A 20,680-nucleotide genomic window follows, 5' to 3' on the forward strand; every position below is an offset into this window, starting at 1 on the left:
TTTTGCTTACCATGCCATTCCAGTTTGAACCCAGCTATATGCAAATCAGTTGACCCTGTGCCTCATGGAAACAGTCCAGCCCGAACTGCCAAGCCAGGTCCTCCCTGGACTGGAAACAAGCATCCTAGGACCGGTTTCGGGGTTTCACCCCTCTTCAGCCAGGATAGCTTGATTCCAGTGGCATGGAGAGCACGGGACCCACGTCTGGGCATACCCGTCCCACTCTAGGTGACAAATGCAAAAACAACAGTTGATGGACAGAATGCCTAACAATGTCATACATTCACCCCAGTACAGAGATCTGGGCCTAAATCTATTGTTTTTTTGCTCACCATGCCATTCCAGTTTGAACCCAGCCATCTCCTTGTGCTTGCTTTGTTTGCCCTAAGTTCGCAGGGTATGCCCAGACATGGGTCATTTTCTCACTTTGCCGCTGGATTCAAGCTAGCCTGGCTGATGAGGGCTGTTATCCCGAAACCCCAGGATGCTTGTTTCCGGTCCAGGGAAGACATGGCTTGGCAGTTCGGTCTGGACTGTTCCCATGAGGCACAGGGTCAAGACTGATTTACATATATCTGTGTCTGAACTGGGTGGCAAAGTGAGTTGAAGAACGATGATGGATTAAACCCAGATCTGTGACTGGGGGTGAGAGTCTGAAAAGTTTCTGCGCTCCGTCCATCATCTCCTTGTGTTTGTTTTTTACCTGAAATGGCATGACAATCCCAGGAGAACAACACAACAATGTTCAAAGAGCATGTATAAACCAACAAAGTCTACACAAAAGTGTAGGATAGCCAAGCAACCTGTAATGGCTATAGGACAGACCCTGAAGAGCAAACATATAGTGTCTTAAGGCTCACAAGATGATAACCTTTTGGTGTACAATGTCCTAAATCTAGCAGAAGTAGAGAACTTTTACTATCAATCATAAGGAATGTCATCTAGCAATTAAATGTAAGGCCAGTGCCAGGGGTAAAAGCAAAACCCACATAAACTAATAATGCAGGCTACAAGCTACCAGAAGGAATTTTGGGAAAGACGCCTTTAGTGTTGTAGTTTCCTGTCAATGGCATATCACCCTAATAAAGACCAAGACTAATAAGAAGATCTTTGCAAATAAACACTCAACAAAAGGCAGATTATACATATACTGAAACTACCAAGGAGTTAGAAATGTCAAAAGTACCTTATAAGGGGGACTAAACCCCACAAATTTATGATATCCCACGTCAGAGAAAATAACCCTACACAGAGGGCGGAACTCTGCACCCACAAATGAGGGTCTTATAGTCCACAGGCTGAGCAATCCCGGCTCAGCATATATATACTTGTAAATACTCACCGTAGCATACAAACAATACTCCACCTAGATTAAGGAACATACAATGAAGGCATCAACTCTTGAGCTCTTCATCAGAGTAAAGAAATCTGCAAGACCTGTATATCAGGTATCAATTAAAAATCGAACACAACAAAACAGCGGAAAAAATGTCATGGACAGAGCCAAAGTATAAAGTCACCACTTCTACACGAAGTATTAACAACAATAAAGAAAGCCACTTATCGTGGAATATACTTTAAAGAATCTGACTCCACTTAGAAAGAATCCTTCAGAATAGATGCACCTATAATTTATTTTATTATCCTAACTGACCGGAACGAAGGGTCATGACAAAAAGTGTAAAGAACCACAAGGTTATCTAAATCACCATAAACCCATGCAGTAAACAGAAACACTACACTAATGGCCACCAGATGAAATACATATTCCAACTCAGTCATATATAGGCATTTCCTCCTTACAAGTCAGAAAGAAGTAATCCCACTAGAGCATCAAAAGACGTCTAGGTGACTGTCACACCAACTATCTCTGAACCGCTGTAAACTCAAATGTACACCAAAAAAATGTACACCATCAAACGGCATATTTTTCAAGCTATTCTGTACAGCCGATGAAACCCAGAAGGCAACTGACTGAGCCATAGCTCTACCCACTGAACGAGTGGTGTCCGAACCACATTTCAAGGTGAATTTAGCCGCTTCCCATCCATCTTGTATCACTAGAAGAAGTCCACCCCTGGCTTCCTCTGTAAGAGAAAGCAGCAGAAGTACCACCAAGTCCCATAAACCATGAGAAAATCGGCCCAAATCACATGCCGTGTTTAGGGACCTCAAAGCTGAATTTACAGAAGAGAATATATTCCTCCCAAAATGTTTCAGCCATCTGGGCTCTATTTGGTGGACGCAAGGGAAGGGCACTAGGGTCTGGAAAAGTCGTAGCAGCCTGTATCACCACCCCTATTATGGTGGATGACTTAAGAGACAAACTGGGTCCCCAGGGGCAGGACGGTGCCTATGGCCTACAGCCCAGTCAACTGAAGCTCCTGTAACAGGTTTCGCCAAAGCTCCTAACAAAAGGTGATATAAAGAGTCATTCTAAGAGAGTAAAGGCTCCAATCTTATCTCACCTTGGTGCAGAAGATCCACTAAAAGGTCTGTGGCTAATTCCACTGAGGAAAACTGGCAATTTAAGACATCTTCTCTCCTCAATATGTCAGCATAAGAGGAACTTGCCTCTGTTGCCATACCAGGTGGAGAAAGTAAATCTTAAACTGGTGACGGCTCAAGCCCACTAGCCTCACCCAGTTCAATCAGTTAATTTTCCTCCAAAAGCGGCTGGACAGGACAACTTAAAGGGTCTTGACACTCTACAGCCTCCCCTTCAACTTCAGAACTGGGTGGTCCCGTAGGGAAAACATTGACAGGTTGTATAAGGGCAGATGGAGAGTTGTCTAAAGCTGACATTTGGGTTAGATTTGTCCCGGCTCAAGGAACTTTAGGGAGGGGCGGGGTAGACTTCTGTGAATGCTCTGCAACCAAATGCTGGCAGACGGCATCAGAGACGCACTTACGTTTCAACCATTTCTGCTTCAGAGCCTCCTTTGACAGAGACGGCCCTTCACGCAAAAAGCTCCTTGATCAGTCTCTGAATTTGACGAGGACCAACGACGCAGTGCCTCCGATAGCCAGCTAACCAGAAATTTCATAAGACACTCTCTCAACACCTTCAGCTAAAGATACCGGCAGAAACCGCACTCCTCGGTGTCATGGTGTTCTCCAAGGCACCACAAACGGATGGTATGAGAATCTGTGGCGGACATCTGTCTGCCACAAAATCCACAGGGCTTAAACCCTGAAGGCATCACAAAAAAGCATACTGTTTCTTCGACAAAATGTTGACACAGGCTGAAAAACGGCACTCTAGCTGCTTTGGATAAGGGTTACAAGCACAGAAAAGAAGGAATTTACGTCAGCAAGGGAGATATATCGACTACACCGACATCACATCCAGTGGACAAAGTTAATATGGAATTTGCGCAACACCATCTTCTGACGCACAGACGTGCTATGGGGGTAAAGTTTCTGGATACACTCACGCCTGGGGAGGATTCAAAAGTAAGGAATCTGCAGCTAGAGGTCTCTATCAGATTTTGAGATTTTCCTTATGAGGGGGGTGAAAGTGAGGAGCCTCACTTGGACTTTTTATGCCTCTGATTGGACTGTCCCTCATTTTTGTGCTGAATTTACCTCAAAACAGCAAAAGAAATGAGACCAGGAAGAACTTCACAAACTGGAATAGGGCTGGCTCTGTATTTTTTATATTTGGCAACGTAGGTTTAGCTTCCTGATGACCTTCTGATCTATAAGGGAGCATTTGTTGCCTAGGCACCACAGGCAGAACCCATGCAGGTCAGTGACAGACAACTGCTTTAGAAAACATGGCATGGCTTACTCCTGGTTGTTCGGGGGGGGGGGGGGCGGATTTCCCTGCAAACTGTGTTTGCAGTTTTGGGGAACAAAACACTCGAACGGTAATGGTAAGATATGTCTCAAAGGGTGTAGGGAAAAAAGGAAACCATGTTGGACTGCAGGTGAGGCACCTATATACAGCTTTATGAAATCGTGGGAAGGACAGAGTTGGGACCGAGGCCAATGGCGCCAACTGCTGGAGGGACTGAGCTATTGCACAGAACTTTTCAGACATCTTCTGACTTAAGAGATTCACATGGTGAGAAATCTACAGTTAGAAGTATTCACTAGAAATAGTCGACATTAAGCAATACACAAATAAACTAGAACAGATGGAGGACTATTCAATCCAAACTGGGGTCACTAGACAAGAGGACCCATCAACCTAGGTCCTAGTCAGGTCATGTTCCACAAAAGAGAGCAGAATACACAAGCACTGTCAACATACACAAAGGTCTCGCTCAAGAAAATGTAAATGTACATTGGCGGGTATTCATCAGTAAATAAGATCATATTCCAGAAGAAGAGCATCTTCACCTCCTAAAAGAAGGTGAAATAATGGCAACTAATGACTAAAGATTTAAAAATGTACTTATACTCCTACATAAACATAGCCCAATGCACAAGATGTGACTAGATTTTACAGCAGAAGACTAACAGGGTGATCAAAACCTCAATGGTTAAAATGCAAAAAGGCAGATATGTACTGAGTACTGCAAATCCAACCTCAGAGCCAAACTAAATTCCCTAGGGATGTGCGTTCTAAATTCCTGTGAGATACCTTACGTTACAGTTCTGTAGAAATACATGCCACTGAAAAACAACTACAGCACCCATAGCTCTCAGTAGAGGGGGTATAGACAGACATTTTGAAATGCAGAAGATCGTTCAAGTTGGCAAGACAAGAATTAGACCTTCCTTTCTAAGAGACAAACATTCTTGGTGAGGGTCTTATGTTATTACTGCTGTCTACTAAGGATTTTAGAGTTGTTTGGAGTCTTTAAAAATCCCAGATAAAATCCAAGAGACACCTTACCATATCCGACTTAAAACTGCTGCACCCAAATATATTTATTAAAATATATATTTATTAGTAGGGTGTATACCCCCCCCCACAAAGCTACGAGAAACATGGTGAGAGGTTTATTGGAAAAACTGAAGTGCATTGTTCCATGTGTCACACAGCTCAGTAGTTCATGCATAGCTTTAAAAGCTTTATAAAGAGGAAGATGAACAATCGCACAAAACAAGAAGCATTAGCTAATGATAAATTCATACCTTTAAGAAAGTGACTCTTTTTGCAGATGATACCAGTATGTGCTCAAGCTTTCGGGATAGATCATCAAGAAGAAACACCAACTCTGCCGGGCCCAGCTGAACAACCTCAGATGCCTTGTAAGAAGGGCAGAAGAAAGTAAAATCCATGTACCATTTGATATTTGTGTCACTTCTTTCAGTGGCAGTGTGAGAAGAACAAAATGGTTATCTGACAGAATATTACATACACATTTGAGATTATTTCTAACGTCCAAGTTACTTACCTTCGAAAACGATGTATCTAGTAGAGACGATTCTAGCCGCAGATTCCTTAACGTAGAATTATCCCCAGGCGTGAGACTGGACCCGGAAAACTTTCTTGCCCAGCATCTCTGCGCGCCGGGGGGTGGTACCACACGACTCCGCCCCAATGTCCTCCGCAGACGTGACGTCAGCGAGGTCACATAAGCCCCACCCTGGCGCGCTGACGTCAGTTTGCTTCGGAGAACTTTCTCTGCGCACAACGCTGAGCCATCACAACAAAACTGAGGAGAGCATGGGAACAGTGTGCGAAAGAACCAGAGAAACAAAATAGAGAGAAACAAAAGGTGAGAAACATCACCAGGTGGCACCAAGTCACCAAAATGCGACAACAGCAGGCCAGAGCAGGAAAAGAGCAGAGCACCATTCTGAGGAACAACTGTGCAAGCCAAGGCGAAAGCACCAGGTGGCAGTAAAGCACCAGAAGGCCAGAGCAGCGAAGCCAGAGCAAGAAAAGAGCAAAGCACCACTCCGTGGAACAACCTTGCAAGCCAAGGCGCGAGCCGTCCTGGAGGCACAAGCATGTGAAAGCGCCGTGACAGAAAGAGAGAGGGTCTGCAACCACATCCACAAAGGGAAGGACCACAAGCCCGGAACAGAGGAACAGCAGCAATCCATTCCCAGACTACACTGCCAAGGATGGCCATAACTCCGGAAAGGAGTAGGAGGTCAAAGGACAGCTAATCCATCCGCAGACTACATTGCCAAGGAGTGCCATAACCCCTGAAAGGAGTAGGAGGTCAAAGGACAGGTAAAAGAGCCCCCAACGAAGAAGACCGGGTGGGGATCAGAAACTCTAACAGAGGGAAAGAGCAAAAAGTAGGACCTCACGCTGGAGAGAAACCAGCTGGAGGAATGCCTGACCGGAAGAAAACGAAGAGGACAAGCCACCCAGAGGGAGGCGACTACAGAAACCCTGGAAGAATGGGGAGGAAGGGCGGGTCGTGAAGGAATCTGCGGCTAGAATCGTCTCTACCAGATACATCGTTACCGAAGGTAAGTAACTTGTACATCTGATAGAGACTACTAGCAGCAGATTCCTTAATGTAGAATAGATACCCTAGCCATACCCAGAAGGGAGGAGGGCCTGCGTGAGAGCCTCCCCACCAGGAGAGACACAGGAACCAAGTAGGGGACATGTCAGAGGGGCAAGAAGGGAAAGGCCACGATATCCAAAGCCCAACCAAGGGAGAACTGCCCAACACCCCGCAGGGGCAGACAGCGACCAAAAGCCCCAAGGAACACAAGGCCCACCTCAAACCTTAGGGAGAAGAGGAAGAACCGGAGGCAGGCCCACCGTAAGAAACACAGACACAGTGACAGAAAAAGCTGAACACCCTTAGCCGCAAGCAGCGGACAAGGCAGGAACGGCTCCACTGCCAAAGCGCAGACGGAAAAGAAAGATACAGATGCGCAAATCCCCAGCTGAACCAGAGGCAGGGGCACAAGGGAATACATCAAAGGCCACAACGGTGGAGTAGAACAAACAGGCCTGCACGGGCATGCGCAGCCAGCAGCAGGTAACACCACGGAACAGTGCACCCAGGACAAGCCAGACTCCAGCCGAAGGCAGAGGCCAGAGCACACCCCAAGGGAGGGGCCGGTCCAGAAACACACACACAGACCAAGAAAGAAGTGGAACCAGGCAGAAAAGAAAGAGAGAGACGGAGGACGGACCAAGCCGTCCACCAGAACACAGAAGTCAAGGAAAGCCAGTCGCCCCTGAACACCAGACAGAGGACCAAGCCGAAACACTGGACAGAAGTGCAGAACCGCTACAACATGATGCCGCAGACATCAGGCCAGACTGGGCTACCGACGTAGCGAACCAGGAGAAGGACGGACCCGGGCACAACGCAAGCTGCTTCAAAACAATCGGCAAGAAGATCGCACCTGCAACATACCGTGATGCCACGTAGAGCAAGGAGCCCGTAGGGCGACCACACCTCCCCAGCACATGACAGAGCTAAGTAATAGCTACCATTACCCCACATAGGGTATGTTACGTCCCAAGAAAAATGGGAACACCTCTTAGGAAACAATTTCCACAGAAGAGGACAAACAAAGACCTGTGGAGAAAACCGCAGACGGCTTGCCAATCAGCCAAGAAAGAAGACACAGAAGGCCCAAGCTCAGGACCTACACGGGCTTACTAACAGCCAAAACCACAAGGCAAAAAAGGGCCGGACCAGCAGCCAACAGCACAAAAGGGCCCACGGAAGGACCCTGCCGGCACACCAACCACACAGAACACACAACCGGGACTACTCGTTACTAGGCCCCAGAAAACAAGGGGAGAACACCTCCCAGAATACAGACCGACATCCAGGGTCACTGAGGAGGAGGGGGAGAAAGAGGTGGAGGAGGACGAAGCCCCGCAAGAAACCTCTGAATGGCAGAATCCGCAGAGGCGTGAAACAAAAGAGCGCCATCGAAGGGAAGGTCATCCAGCCGCTCCCTAACGTTCTCAGGGAAAGCACTATCCCTCAGCCAAGCATGGCGACGGAGGGCCACTGAAGAAGCCATGGTGTGACCAAGCACCTCCGAAACGTCCAGAGCCGTCCAACACATGGTGCCGCAGATCAGCGCAGGGACCCTCTAGAGAAGCGGAAGACAGAAGGGACTCCGCCAAATCCCATAAGCAAGAAGTGGCTCTGGCCAATACACAAAGCGTGTTAAGTGCCCGCAAGGCAGCACTGGAGGAGGCAAAGATGTTGCGCCCCCAGGAATCTAACCACCGGGCCTCCTGTGACGGGCGAGACAACACCAATGGCAAGGAGGGAAAGGTGGTCTGCAGTAGCGGTGCAGAAGCGGCTGGGACACCAGGTCCCCCGTGGCAGGATGCCCCCAGGCCCCCAAGATAGAATTATGGAGCGAAGCCTCGAAGGGAAAAAGCAGCTCCCGTCCACCAGAGCCCTGATGGAGAACCTCCAGCAAATGATCCGTGGGGAAATGGGCAGCCGGATCGCCCATGCGCAAGATCCCTCAACCGTGGAGACAGCCCGGGCGAAGGCAGCACTTGCCTCCGTAGGGCAACGCAGTGGAGAAAGCAATTCCTCTGTGGGCGACGGCTGTAAGCTAAGCCGGCCATCCCCCAACCCAACTGGAGGAAGGAAGCGCCAAGCTCGGAACGGGGAAGGTGGACCGATGAGTGGGGAACCTGATGCGCCTCCGGGGAAGACTGCGGGGACGGTGAAGAGCTGTCCTTGGAAGAGGCCGGGGAAAAGGCCAGGGAATAGGCCACGACGCGGCGTCCCGTCTCCGGAGAAGATTAAACAAATGGTTGCTGATACTCTGGAGAAGAGGCGGCGTCCGAAGACGAATCAATGACCCGACGCCGGCACGGTGCCGTAGAGTCCGCCACCGGCGTCAGCTCAATGTTGACCGGCGCCGAAGGGGACGCCTAAACGACCTCTGTCCCGACTCGAGCCGCGAGAGAACGGGGCAGTGTCGGAGCCGGGGCGGCCAAGGAACGGCGCCGAAAAGGTGTCGACTCGACCTCCGACGAGGAAGCCGCATGCGTGGAGAGACGAGGGGGGGCCCGGGGACACGCCCCGGCCCCTAGCCGGCCCCTGCGGCACCACCAGGGCCATCAGCCGCCGGCACCTGAGTGGCGTCAGCTTGGCCACGGACAAGGCCGCCGCCTGCCCAGAGGACCGAGGGGGACTCGAGGACGAGCCTCGACAACCTTCTGCGACACCACAGGGACCCCCGCGGGGGTATGCGGCAAGGCAGAGGCGCCGTGGTCCGATGGAGGGAGCCCCAGAGGACCGCACCCCGACGACACCACATCTCCAGAACCTGGAACCGAACCTGTCGCCACTGGAGCTGCCGGCGACGCCGCAGAAGTCCCCGCACATGGCAAGGGATCCGCAGACATCCCAGGAAGATGAGGAGAAGAAGGAAGAGCCAAAGAGGCCTGCAAGGCCACTGCATAGGCCTCCATTTGGGCTCTGGTCGCCCCCGCGCCGGGGATCGGCGGGTAGGGTGGCGACGCCTGAGGCCGCACAACCCGCGGAAAACCTGCGCCAGGGACTGGGCCTCGGGGACAAACTGCGACACTTACCAACAGGTGAGCGACGCCCTTGAGGCCATGGAGAGGGACAATGTCGGAGACAGAAGCGGCGGTTCTTGAACCCTTCCATGGGGGAGACGCGGCGACGCCGCCGACCTGGACATGCGGGCCGAGAGGAGTTTCATCCGGCTCTCCTGCCGGGTCTTTGGCTACATCTGCTGACAAGCCTCGCACTCCGTGGAGTCATGGTGCTCCCCCAAACACCACATACAGATAGGGTGAGGGTCCTTCGCCGACATCTGGCGTGCGCAAGATGAGCACGTCTTGAAGCCCGTAGGAATTCGCACACTGTTCTCAAGAAAACGCAAAGCGTAAAAAGAAGGCCTTAAAAAACAGGACAGGAGCACGATCCGGACCCGCGTTGCATGCGGTAAAGAAGAAAACGGACGTCAGCACACCGGGATGGGGCTTATGTGACCTCGCTGACGTCTAGCCCCCGGAGGACGTCGGGCGGAGTCACGTGGTACCGCATCCCCGGCGCGCAGAGATGCTGGGCAAGAAAGTTTTCCGGGTCCAGTCTCACGCGTGGGGATAATTCTAGGTTAAGGAATCTGCGGCTAGTAGTCTCTATCAGATTACCTTATTTCAGTGAAGAAGAACACCTTTTTGAGTATTTTTATACTGAGCACCTGGACTAAAATGTTATTAGTGCACTTCATATGAAAGCACGGAACAATAATATCTTATAAGGGGACTAGGATTTAATATTTGATATTTTGATATTTTTGGGTATTTGTAGAGCGCAGACATACGCTCCGGAAGGAGCATCTTGGCGCTAAGTTAGCAAGCAGCGGGTACATAAGAGATGGTACGTGGTGAGGAGACTAAAGCTAGATAGCTGCCAATACAGAGGTATCTGATTGTTGGTAAACCCAGGTCTTTAGGAGTTTTCTAAAGGTGCTCTCCTTGTCGGTGAATCTAAGATTGACAGGTAGATTGTTCCATGCCCTAGCTGCCAGGACGGTAAAGGTCCTCCCACCCCTGGTTTTGTATTTGAATCTTGGAATGGTAATAAGATTTGTACCAGATGATCTCAGATCTCGCGAAGGGTTGTAGCGTATGAAGCGCTTTGCAAAGTAATGGGGCCCTGAGTTTTTCATAGTTTTAAAAACAGTAAGGAGAAGTTTAAAAAGAATCCTTTTGTGTAACGGTAGCCAATGGAGAGTGTTCAACGCCGTTGAAGCTGATGACCTTCTAGGAAGTCCCAACACCAATCTGGCGGCTGCATGTTGTTTGCTCTGCAGCTTTTTAAGGGTGGACTTTTTTACTCCCGCCATTAAACCATTACAATAATCAAGTCGGGAGAGTATTAGAGCTACCGCGACTGATTTTCGGGCTGCAATGGGGAGGAAGTCAAAGAATTTTTTCAAAGACTTAATGAGTCCAAAACAGCGGCCAGCAGTGATCCTGACGTGGTCATCGAAAGAGAGGAATGAATCGAATTGCACGCCCAGGTTCCGCGCTGAATGTACAGCGCTAGGTGGAGCCTCAGATCCTGTGGGCCACCAGTCCTTCGGGCAGAAGGATATATCTTTGCTCAGCAGTATGATTTCGGTCTTGGCACTATTGCATCTTAGATGATTGTTGTTAAGCCACTGGAAGACATCGGGAAGACAATTTTGGAAACGCAGATCTGCGCTCGTACACTTTTTGTCGATCGTAACGACAAGTTGTGTGTCGTCAGCGTATGACGTGACGAGGATCCCATGGGATTCTATCACAGCGAGGAGGGGGGCCATATAGATATTAAAAAAGAGGGGACTTAATATGGACCCCTGGGGCACTCCTGATGTTATGGGTTTCTCGCTGGATAGATAGGGACCCAAGGACACAGTTTGGGACCTATTAGATAGGAAAGATTTAACCCATGCCAAAGCTGTGTCTGTCACGCCGATCTCTCGCAGTCTGTTGATCAGGATGACATGCGAGATAGTGTCGAACGCTGCTGTTAGGTCAAGCAGGATGAGGATGGCCTGCCTGCCCTCATCCTGCAGGAACTTGATAGAATCAGCTAGTTCGATCAGAGCTGTTTCTGTGGAGTGACCAGATCGAAATCCCGACTGCTGCGGATGCAGGATGTTACCAGTCTCTACAAAGGTTTTCAACTCTTCATATACCAGCTGTTCCGTGATTTTACCAAGGACAGGTAGTAATGAGATGGGGCGCATATTGGTAAGATCAGTGGGGGATTTGTTTGGCTTCTTCATCAGAGGCTTCACAATAGCCTTCTTCCAGTCATTGGGCACCATCCCGGAGTCGAGAGATTCATTTATGATGGTGTTAATATAGGGATTCACTGTATCAATCAAATGGTGCAGGATGCTAGGTGGACAGGAGTCAGTGGGGGCTCCTGATTTACATGCCAAAATTGCCTTACGTGTTTGTTGAATGGAAACAGGTTTGAAACTAGAGAGCAGACCGTGGTTGTCTGTAACCTTGCAAGAGGTGGTCAAGGAAGGAGGGAAGTCTTTCTGAATATTAACAATTTTCTCTACGAAAAAGTCAGCGATTTGATTGCACAAGGTTGCCGATGGAGGAATTTCCGGCGCAAGAGTTTTGGGATGGGTGAAGGACTTAACTATAGTGAAGATAGTTTTTTGTTTTTGATGGGCATCATTTATGGCTTTCGTGAAATATTCCTTTTTTGCCTTTTTTATGTTAGAGAGGTATGATTTCCTTTGTTGGACATAAAGCGCCCTTGCAGCCTCATCGTACGTTTTTCTCCATTTTCTTTCTAGTCTACGACAGAGAAGATGGCTATCGGATAGGGCCTGGGTAAACCAAGGTGCGTTAGGTTTTCTTTTATGTTGATTCCCATGTTGATTTTTGGGTGCGGAATTCTCCAAAACAATTTGGTCAATCCAAGCATGGAAATTATGGGAGTCGGCAGTTACGTCTCCAGTTAGTATCGGGGGTTTAGGTGGGGGTTGAGAGGCCAATTTAATATGTTCCGACACTTTCCTCCAATTCACTATAAAGGAGGAGGGGGGGGCGTTTCTTGTTAGGCAAGGTGGGGGCTTGTGTCTTGATATTAAAAGGAATGAAAGAATGGTCAGTCCAAATTTGAGGTATCGGGAGGGACGTGGTCAGAGTTGTAAGATTAGAGCAAATACCGTCAAGGGTATGACCCGCGATATGAGTGGCCGCAGTGACAAGTTGGGACAATCCAAAGATATTTAATGAATGTTGGAAAGAAATGGCATGGGGGTCTATACAAGACTCTAAATGCAAATTCATATCTCCTAATAAGGTAAAATTGGGATAGTGCAGTGTAAGTGCTCCCAAGACCTCATCTAGTGACTCAAGAAAAGGGGTGGCATTCCCAGGGGGGCGGTATATGAGTCCCCCTGAAAAGGAGGTCGCGGCATTAATTTTAATTGAGAAGCCTATGCCCTCACTTTCTTTGAGGTGGCCTAGATCAAATATATGGCAGGGGAAGATTTTTTTAATAGCTAAAGCTACCCCACCGCCACGCCCAAGTGGTCTGTCCCGCCTAAAAATTGTGAAATTAGGGGGAAGGGCAGTAGCCAGGTCGGGATTTGACGAGTCATTGAGCCAAGTTTCGGTAATAAGAAGAGCATCTAAATCATGTCCTGTTATTAAATCAAGTATGTCTTGGCTGTGACAGGCTAGGGATCTAGCATTAATGAGACCTCCCTTAAAGTAAGTGGGATTAGTCTTTAAAGGGGAAGGGGAGTCAAGTACTTCCGAGGTTAAGAGGGGGGGTACCCATTTGCAATGTGAACATAAGAAGGGGCTGGAGAGGGGATCAATAGGGGGGCAATCAGCGCAGTGATTGACTGTTTTAGGACGTAGGGCGAGTAAATTTCGGCTGTCGTACCTGATTTTAGGGGCTAGTTGGGCAGCATGCCCTGCGCCCGGCGCAGTCCGGTCGCGGACGGGCGCAGACGGGCTTGGCTTAGGCGCGGCTTCGGCGCGCGTCCGGCGCGCCCGCTGCGCCAGCCCGCTGCGCCGTCTGGCCGGCATGCACATGTTATAGAAAGAGAAAAGGGCGGGAGGACGGCGCGACTAGAGCGCTGTCCCCGCCTGACTCAAGATGGCGCCCACCGCCGCCGAGAGTCGGTAAAAGCGGTTGTGCCAAATGTGGGCGGTCAAAGCCTGCTGCAAGTGTCAAGGTGTCAGAGTGCCTCCCTAAAATAATTCCCCTTAACTTTTTGAAGCCCCCCAGAAAAAGCGGATCAATGTAGTACAAAGTAATCAATTTTAAAAGCGTTCCAAATGCTCAATAGAAAAACACAATGACAAGTAAAACACCACGATATGCTGTGTACGCTGCTCGCAGCCCCAGTTCCCCTCACCGGGGAGAGCTTCTGAAGGGCCTCCAATCTTTTCTATAATAAAAGCTACTTATGTTCAATGAAACTCATTGAGAGCGACTACTATTAAAAATGTTGTAATAGTGACCACATAAAACAAGATTATATTAGTGGTTACCTCATGCAGAATATCAGCAGTGATCACCTCAGGTGTATGGTAATGTGAGGCATTAAACGTAGATCGCATGTGATTGGATATGTAAGCGTGTGGAAGCAAAGAACTGTAGAATAGTACTGGTGTAGGTTAAAAGGTCAGGTAACAGTTGCATTATCAAGCACCACCTATAAATCAATACATTAGATAGTTGTCTAAGACACTTTAATAGCATTAGTGCCATATGTGTGACCCTAAAGGTTCAAGCTCAGACAGCCTAACAAATAAACAAAATGATCAGAGCTGCGTGGAGGGCAAGAACTTTTTAGTGGAAGCACATAACCTGTTCCCAATCAAAACTTACTTGTGGCTCCCAACGAGGACGAAGTCAAAGCCCCTTCTCCCGGTGATTATCAAATAAATGTCTGGTGACAGCTGCACTGTCAAGCCAGACTATGAGTGAATATGGACTGCCTATACGTGGGCAACTCATAACAAACATAGCTGCAATGCCTGTGTCACCAAGGTAATGACATTTGTAAAAGGTTTCCTCAATGCTGTATTGTATGAAAGTAGGATCTGCTTTCTTGGTTACCTTCACTTTTTGCTGATGTCAGTATGCTTTTTTGACTAGTCTGAATGGGATCCTGCTAATCAGGACCTCAGCCTCTCTGCTTCCACCGTAAATTTGACATGGTAGTACTTTGGTACCTCCGCAATTGGCTACTGGTGTACCCTTTTAAGTCTGTAGTATATAGTACTAAGGTACCCAGGGCATAGGAACGCCAGCGGTCTCCCATAGGCTGCAGCATGCATTATGCCACCCATGAGAGACCACTCAAACTGTGACTACAGGCCTACCATTGCAGCCTGTGTAAGTTTGTGCTAGCACCACTTACAACAGATATAAGTTTCCTTATATCTGAGGTCACTGCACTTAAAACCTTTAAGTCACCCTTAAGGCAGGCCTTTCAATCCTGAAGGCAGGGTGATGGGGTACAAGTGTGAGGGTGACCCTGCATGAGCAGGACACCCCTACAAACCCCAGAGTCTATTCTCCAGGCTTTGTAAGTGCGGGCAGCCATTTTGATACATCTAGTGGCCATGCTGCATTACGCTAAGGATACCTATATATTGGCTGTGCCGAACCAGGGAATGTTTTGTATCAAACATGTTGGAATCATACCCCAACACCGTAACCAGTGTTGGAGTTATAATTACATGCACTGGGGGGTCACCACTGGGAAGTCCCCAGTACTCTCTGTAACAGCCTTCCAGGGTCTGCCAGCAAGCTAGTGCTGCTACTAACCCCAGACACAATTCTGCCCTTCTGCTGCTGAGCCGAGGTCGAGCAGGTGAAGGTAGAACAATAGGTTTCCTGTCAAAGGGAGGTGTGACCACCTCCCAGACAGGACTTAATGTATTGGGCTGTGGTGTGGGCGCTTGCCAGCGCCACAAGACTGCCTTGAAGGGCACATTTGGTGCACTCCTTGCATACTCTAGTTAGTACCAGTTCTGGGAGCCATTGGCTCCCGTTCTGGGGCGAAACTGGACAAAGGACCTGGGAGTATCCTCCCCTCTGTCCAGCCCCTCCTCTGGGAGGGACCCCTGAGTCGTTCTAACCCCTTACTTAGGGTGAAAAAGGGCTTACCTGTGGGTGGGTCCTCAGATTTGTTGTGGGAACAAGACTCAAGCCTGAAACCACATCACTCTTCGACCGTCTGGACCCTTGGACTTCACTTGGAACCGAGACTGCATCAAACAAGACTGCTGCTGCTCCTGATCTCTCTGTTCTGCAAGTCTTCTTCGTTTTCTGTGCCTATGCGTCATCCAGGATCTTCAACTGACCTGTGGGCATTAAGGACACATGAAGTAATCTCCCTTGGAGTGAAGGAGTCACTCCCTTCCATCTGCAGGCACCGCAACGAAGCTGACCTGTCTATTACTCCTGATGTCCCATGGACTTCGAACAGGATCAGCAACCCAGGTGGTGGTTCTGCAACTCCCTCGAGGCCTGGCCTGTCTTCTCTGATTTTTTGAGCCCAGCATCCCTAGTCGGAACCGCTGTGACCTAACCCCTGTGCACTGTGTCGACTTGCGTTGCCAAGGCTTATTGGCTCTGAACTTCAGAGATGTTCGGGCTACAAGAAGCCCCAGCCGCCAGCATCTCTTCCTGCCAAGATCTTCGTCCTCACCACATCCTCTGCACCAAGGGCTTTCTTCTTTGGTGAGCTGCTCAAGGTCCCCTTGTGACTGGGTGCCTTTGGCCTGTGGGTTCTCCCTAAGGGCCTGCTCTGAATCTTCTGCACTTGGTGCGTCCCTTAGACTTTGCTGGTCCCAACGTTGCTCCATTGTTTTCCACATCTGTTGCTCCTGCCAAGGCTTGTTGGTGCTCCTGCCGGATCCCGACCTCCCTGGTTCTCGACTTCCGATGTGGGACATCTCGTGAGCGGCTCCTGGTCTTCCACAGTGTCGCCTGGTCCTCATAGCTGCAGGAACAAGGTCACCGTCATCACTCCTGCATCTTCCGTCATCAGTGGTCATTACTCTTCCGTACCGCCTGGTCACCTACAAGTCACATAGTCTCTGTCCCCTCTGCTTGCAGGTTTATCTCTTTAAGAATTCACCATTGTATTCCATCGGACGTTTGCACAGTCTTCGCCAGCGGCATCTTTTCTCAAGTCCTCCATTGTGGTCTACGGCAGTTTCCAACGTCACTTCGCACCTATGCATCCGGCTTCCCTGGTGTAGGTATCCTGGTTCCTGGTGTATCCACTGGTGGGGTGACTCTCCCACCTGGTGCCTTCCACAAGTTTCTTCGGGGTCTACGGGGGAAGAGTCCTTCTTCAAAACTGCAACCAAGACTTTCCCGTTGACTTCTATTGAGTATGCGGCTGTGTTTCTACTCTGCACACAGCCTACGTGGTGTCCTGGGTACTTACCTTGGGTGGTTCTTTGTGTGCCCCGTTCTTCTGAGTCTCTTGGTCCAAGTCCTGGATTCAGTTGCAGTTTGCATTCCACTTTCTTTGTAAATGGTTTGGTCTCCCCCTGAAGACCACTGTGTATTGTGCTTATTTACCTGATTTCAATTGAAATATTGTGTGTAATTGTGTTCATACCTCCAGGAGATATACCAAGGTGTTAGTGAGTGTTGTGTATAAATACACTGTGTGGTCTTTTTCATTTAATCGACACTAAAGGATTAGACCTGGTAAAACAAGCTGTTTAACACTCCTTCTGCACCAAGCCTGAAGGCTGCTCTCCACAGCTACTACATTCTGTGGTTGTCTAAGAACACTAAAATCACCATAAATTTTGTCTGGATTAGTGCAAAGGGATTCACTTAAATAAGTGTTTACCAAATGCTAAGCCAGTCTCCTACACATATGATTTACCAGTCAAATATGAGCTCTAAAAATATTTTGAAAATTTAGCGATTTTTCTCTAGATAATAGCTTATAAGCTGTGGAAATAAATACATTTTTTGTCTCTAATATGCACTCAATTTTAGTATACAATTTTTAATCTAACCAAGCAAACACTTCTAATTTAGGATGACAGCACACAGGAGAGCTACTTACAAGTAGCTTGAGAGCTAACTGTAGTTCATGAGCTACTCACTGGAGAAGCCACATTTAACATATCGGGAACAATGATCAACAAGAGAGGGTTAAACAGAAATGTGCTGCAGCCCGAGTTTCCTCCACAGTTGGCACCCTTTGCTGTGGATTAATTTAGGCACTGTCAAAAGAGATGTTTTAAAAGAGACCCTGGTGAAGGGCTGTTTCAATGGGGTGGCAGTTCTAAATTTGTAAAACTAGCATAGTAAAGTGTCCTGGCTTCTCTTATCTGCTGAACCACCCGGGTTAGACATCAGATCCATCAGCCATGGAAAATTGTTGCTATATACAGCAATATAGCTGAGGCAGCAGAGTCTGAATTGGATTATTGCTGAGACAAAGAGCCCCTGTAGAAAAATCCTGGCCACTGAATGTATTACTGCTTTAAGTGGTACAAAGATGGCCAACGGGAGAGGAGCTTACTAGGAGAGCTCCGCTTGCTTGGGATCAATCTCCGCGATATCCCTGTTAGCCCCAGTGGAATCTCTACTGGACGCATTGTAACAATCAATTGACAACACAAGTAACAGGAGCAGTTACATCGCTTACCTCGACAACAGCGGAGCAAAGTTAGAGGGTCGGAATCAATGAGCTTCACCATTTTGCAGCACAACTGACATATTGAAATCAACGCATCTCACTTAAGACTTGATAGCCCCTGCGCGATTGGAAAACACGTCGACTGCACTACCCCTGCGGCGGACATCGGTTCGGGGACACATATGACACGCATCACGGGTCCCGGGCTGATCCCCCACAGCGTTCCCCCTCCATCAAATCTATGACCAGGGGGAAGGAGATACAAAAGAAGGCTTCCAGCAGGACCCAGAGAGCGAGATAGCTGGACATTCCTGAGGACAGGATTGCCCGTAGCTGGCGGATGTCCACGTCGATGGACCGACGGCAGTGAACTGGAGTTGCAGTTCGTGGATGGCGTGCATCACTACTTCCCCGACATAGCCTCGCCAGCTCCTGGCAGCTGCCCCCATCACACAAGGCAGCAAAAAGGAGCGAGAGAACCGAACTACTAAAGTAACCATGCAGGCATATTGCCCGTGAGGTGGGATGCTGCTGAGCCGTTTCAGTGCGAGGAGAGGCTCGGGACCGGGGAGTCGTTAAAATTGGGATAGAGACACAGGTTGTAGCGCCTCCCCCACCCCGCAAGTGAACGACCACGAGCAGAGGCTATCCCACGATCAGAATAGCTAACATGGGCATCACATCACTCAAGGACACATCGGGACCTGTTACTCAGGTTTAGTAATTGCGCGCGTCAGGACTGCAGGTGCTGCACATAACTTATGCTTCATTTATAAGCAGAGCTTGGATCATTGGGCCCACTATGCACACGCTCGCCTCTTGAAACATCTCTCACCGGGGTATAATACGAGGAGAACAGAGAGGTATTCTTAACTGTGGGGGCACATGGGTGTTTCACTGACTGACGGGCGAAAGCTGGAAACCCATTTTAGAAGCAAAATTCTCGGTGAAGTACTCCAGTGCCTCTAGTAACCACTCAAAATGGCCGCAATAGCTCCAAACAACATCAAAGGACTAGCTAATCATGGTTTAAATATATAAGTAAGAAACATAGGGCTTCCCCATAGGATTCACTACTTGGAAAATAAAGAAAGGACCAATCTCCACTATGTTGGTAGACATAAAAAAAGGACCACACCCTAGGAGGACTCAATGGACAGTGAAAAAGGACTACATCGCAAGGATAGATCCAGACAGTAAACAGGGTGGCCATCTTGGACTGGCACATTCTAAATGGATGGACTCCCAAAGAACACTGACAGCATCCTCATCTCCTAATCCAGCAATTACAAAGGTGAGGGTTCTGCACGTTAGACCTAGCGTCGCCCCCTCCCCAAGGTGTAAAACAGCGCATGTACCCCACCAGGATCCTCCCTCTCTTACAAGCTTAATCCAGCATTATGGAACGCACAGGCAGCCACACCTATTCCATTAAATACCCCCCTAACCTCACAAAAAAGCAGCTAAAGGATTTAAACATAACATCCTAAAAACGCACTCGGAAACCCCAATCTCAGATCCCTACTTCTCAAGTAACGAGGGGCATATTACTAATGACATCATCTTGTATACTAAAAGAAGAGCTCAATGGAGAAAAGCCTTTCTCGCTCTATGCACGGTCACCTCCACGATGAAAACAGCGCATGGACTCACGCTAGCTATCATCCCCTGCCCATTCTACAAAGCAGCAGCTAAAATCACTATCTATCATAATGGTATCATCCTTATGCAATCATCGGACCGTAACCTAAACCTTCTAGATAACATCTTTCCTCGCATCGGGGAACAAGTTACAAGAACACACCCCACTCCCCCAGCCAATCACAATGACGGTACAATTTCCAACTCCCGACCAGATAACCCATTAAAGCAGGATACCAAGCGGTCCCCCCCTACACATTCACCCACCACAGCCCTAACTGACCCCGTCTAACAACACATACTGCCCTAAACCCCACTTGCGCCCTAACACTACAAACACTCTCACGGGCCCACTCACTCCCAATACCCCTACCACCCCTCACCCCGCGTACCTCCCCCTCCATCTCCCACCCCCAATACTCCCCCTGTCCCACTCACTCCCCCCAACTAATCCATCAAACTTCACCAAGGCCCCACTCCTCTACCCCATTCGTATTCTTCCCTCAACAACAATAATGCTCACACGGGTCCAACCACACATATAACCCGTAACTCCCATCATCCTAACGTCGCAACAGTCCCCTCTATTACCACTTCTTCCACCACAGCCCCATACACTCCCCCAGACCCCACCACTCCCAGCCTTTGCACTCCCCTCTCCATTGATAACCACACATTAAAACCACAACACAAAGATAACCACACACAAAGATCTCATCACAAAGATCCAGAATACGACTCCCCCCTCAAAAACCATACTAGACATAATTTCACCTCCCCTACTCACAGCCCATCCATTAAATAAGGCAACGCTCACTCCAGACTCGACGAAATAATACTATCTCTTCAACAAGTCAAAGCTGACATACAAACGCTACACAATCTGATTCTTCAGCAACCCAAGCCCACGCGCCCCATATCCGACTTCAGAACATAGCCACACATTAAAAATTCGAATCACACACACACCCACGACATGCAAACT

General features: G+C 48.8%; 1 protein-coding gene across 2 annotated transcripts in view; it reads right to left on the reverse strand.

Annotated features, from left to right (window-relative positions):
* Positions 1-20,680, reverse strand: part of FANCD2 (FA complementation group D2) — a 1,050,809-nt gene that overhangs the window by 550,782 nt on the left and 479,347 nt on the right. For both annotated transcript variants that reach the window (XM_085625116.1, XM_085625117.1), the window contains exon 30: positions 5,089-5,202. In XM_085625116.1, coding sequence (XP_085481242.1) covers positions 5,089-5,202 — 114 coding nt within the window. The remainder of the gene's footprint in view (positions 1-5,088; positions 5,203-20,680) is intronic.

Source organism: Triturus cristatus, chromosome 9 (assembly GCF_964204655.1).
Source record: "Triturus cristatus chromosome 9, aTriCri1.1, whole genome shotgun sequence".
Taxonomy (NCBI): Eukaryota; Metazoa; Chordata; class Amphibia; order Caudata; family Salamandridae; genus Triturus; species Triturus cristatus.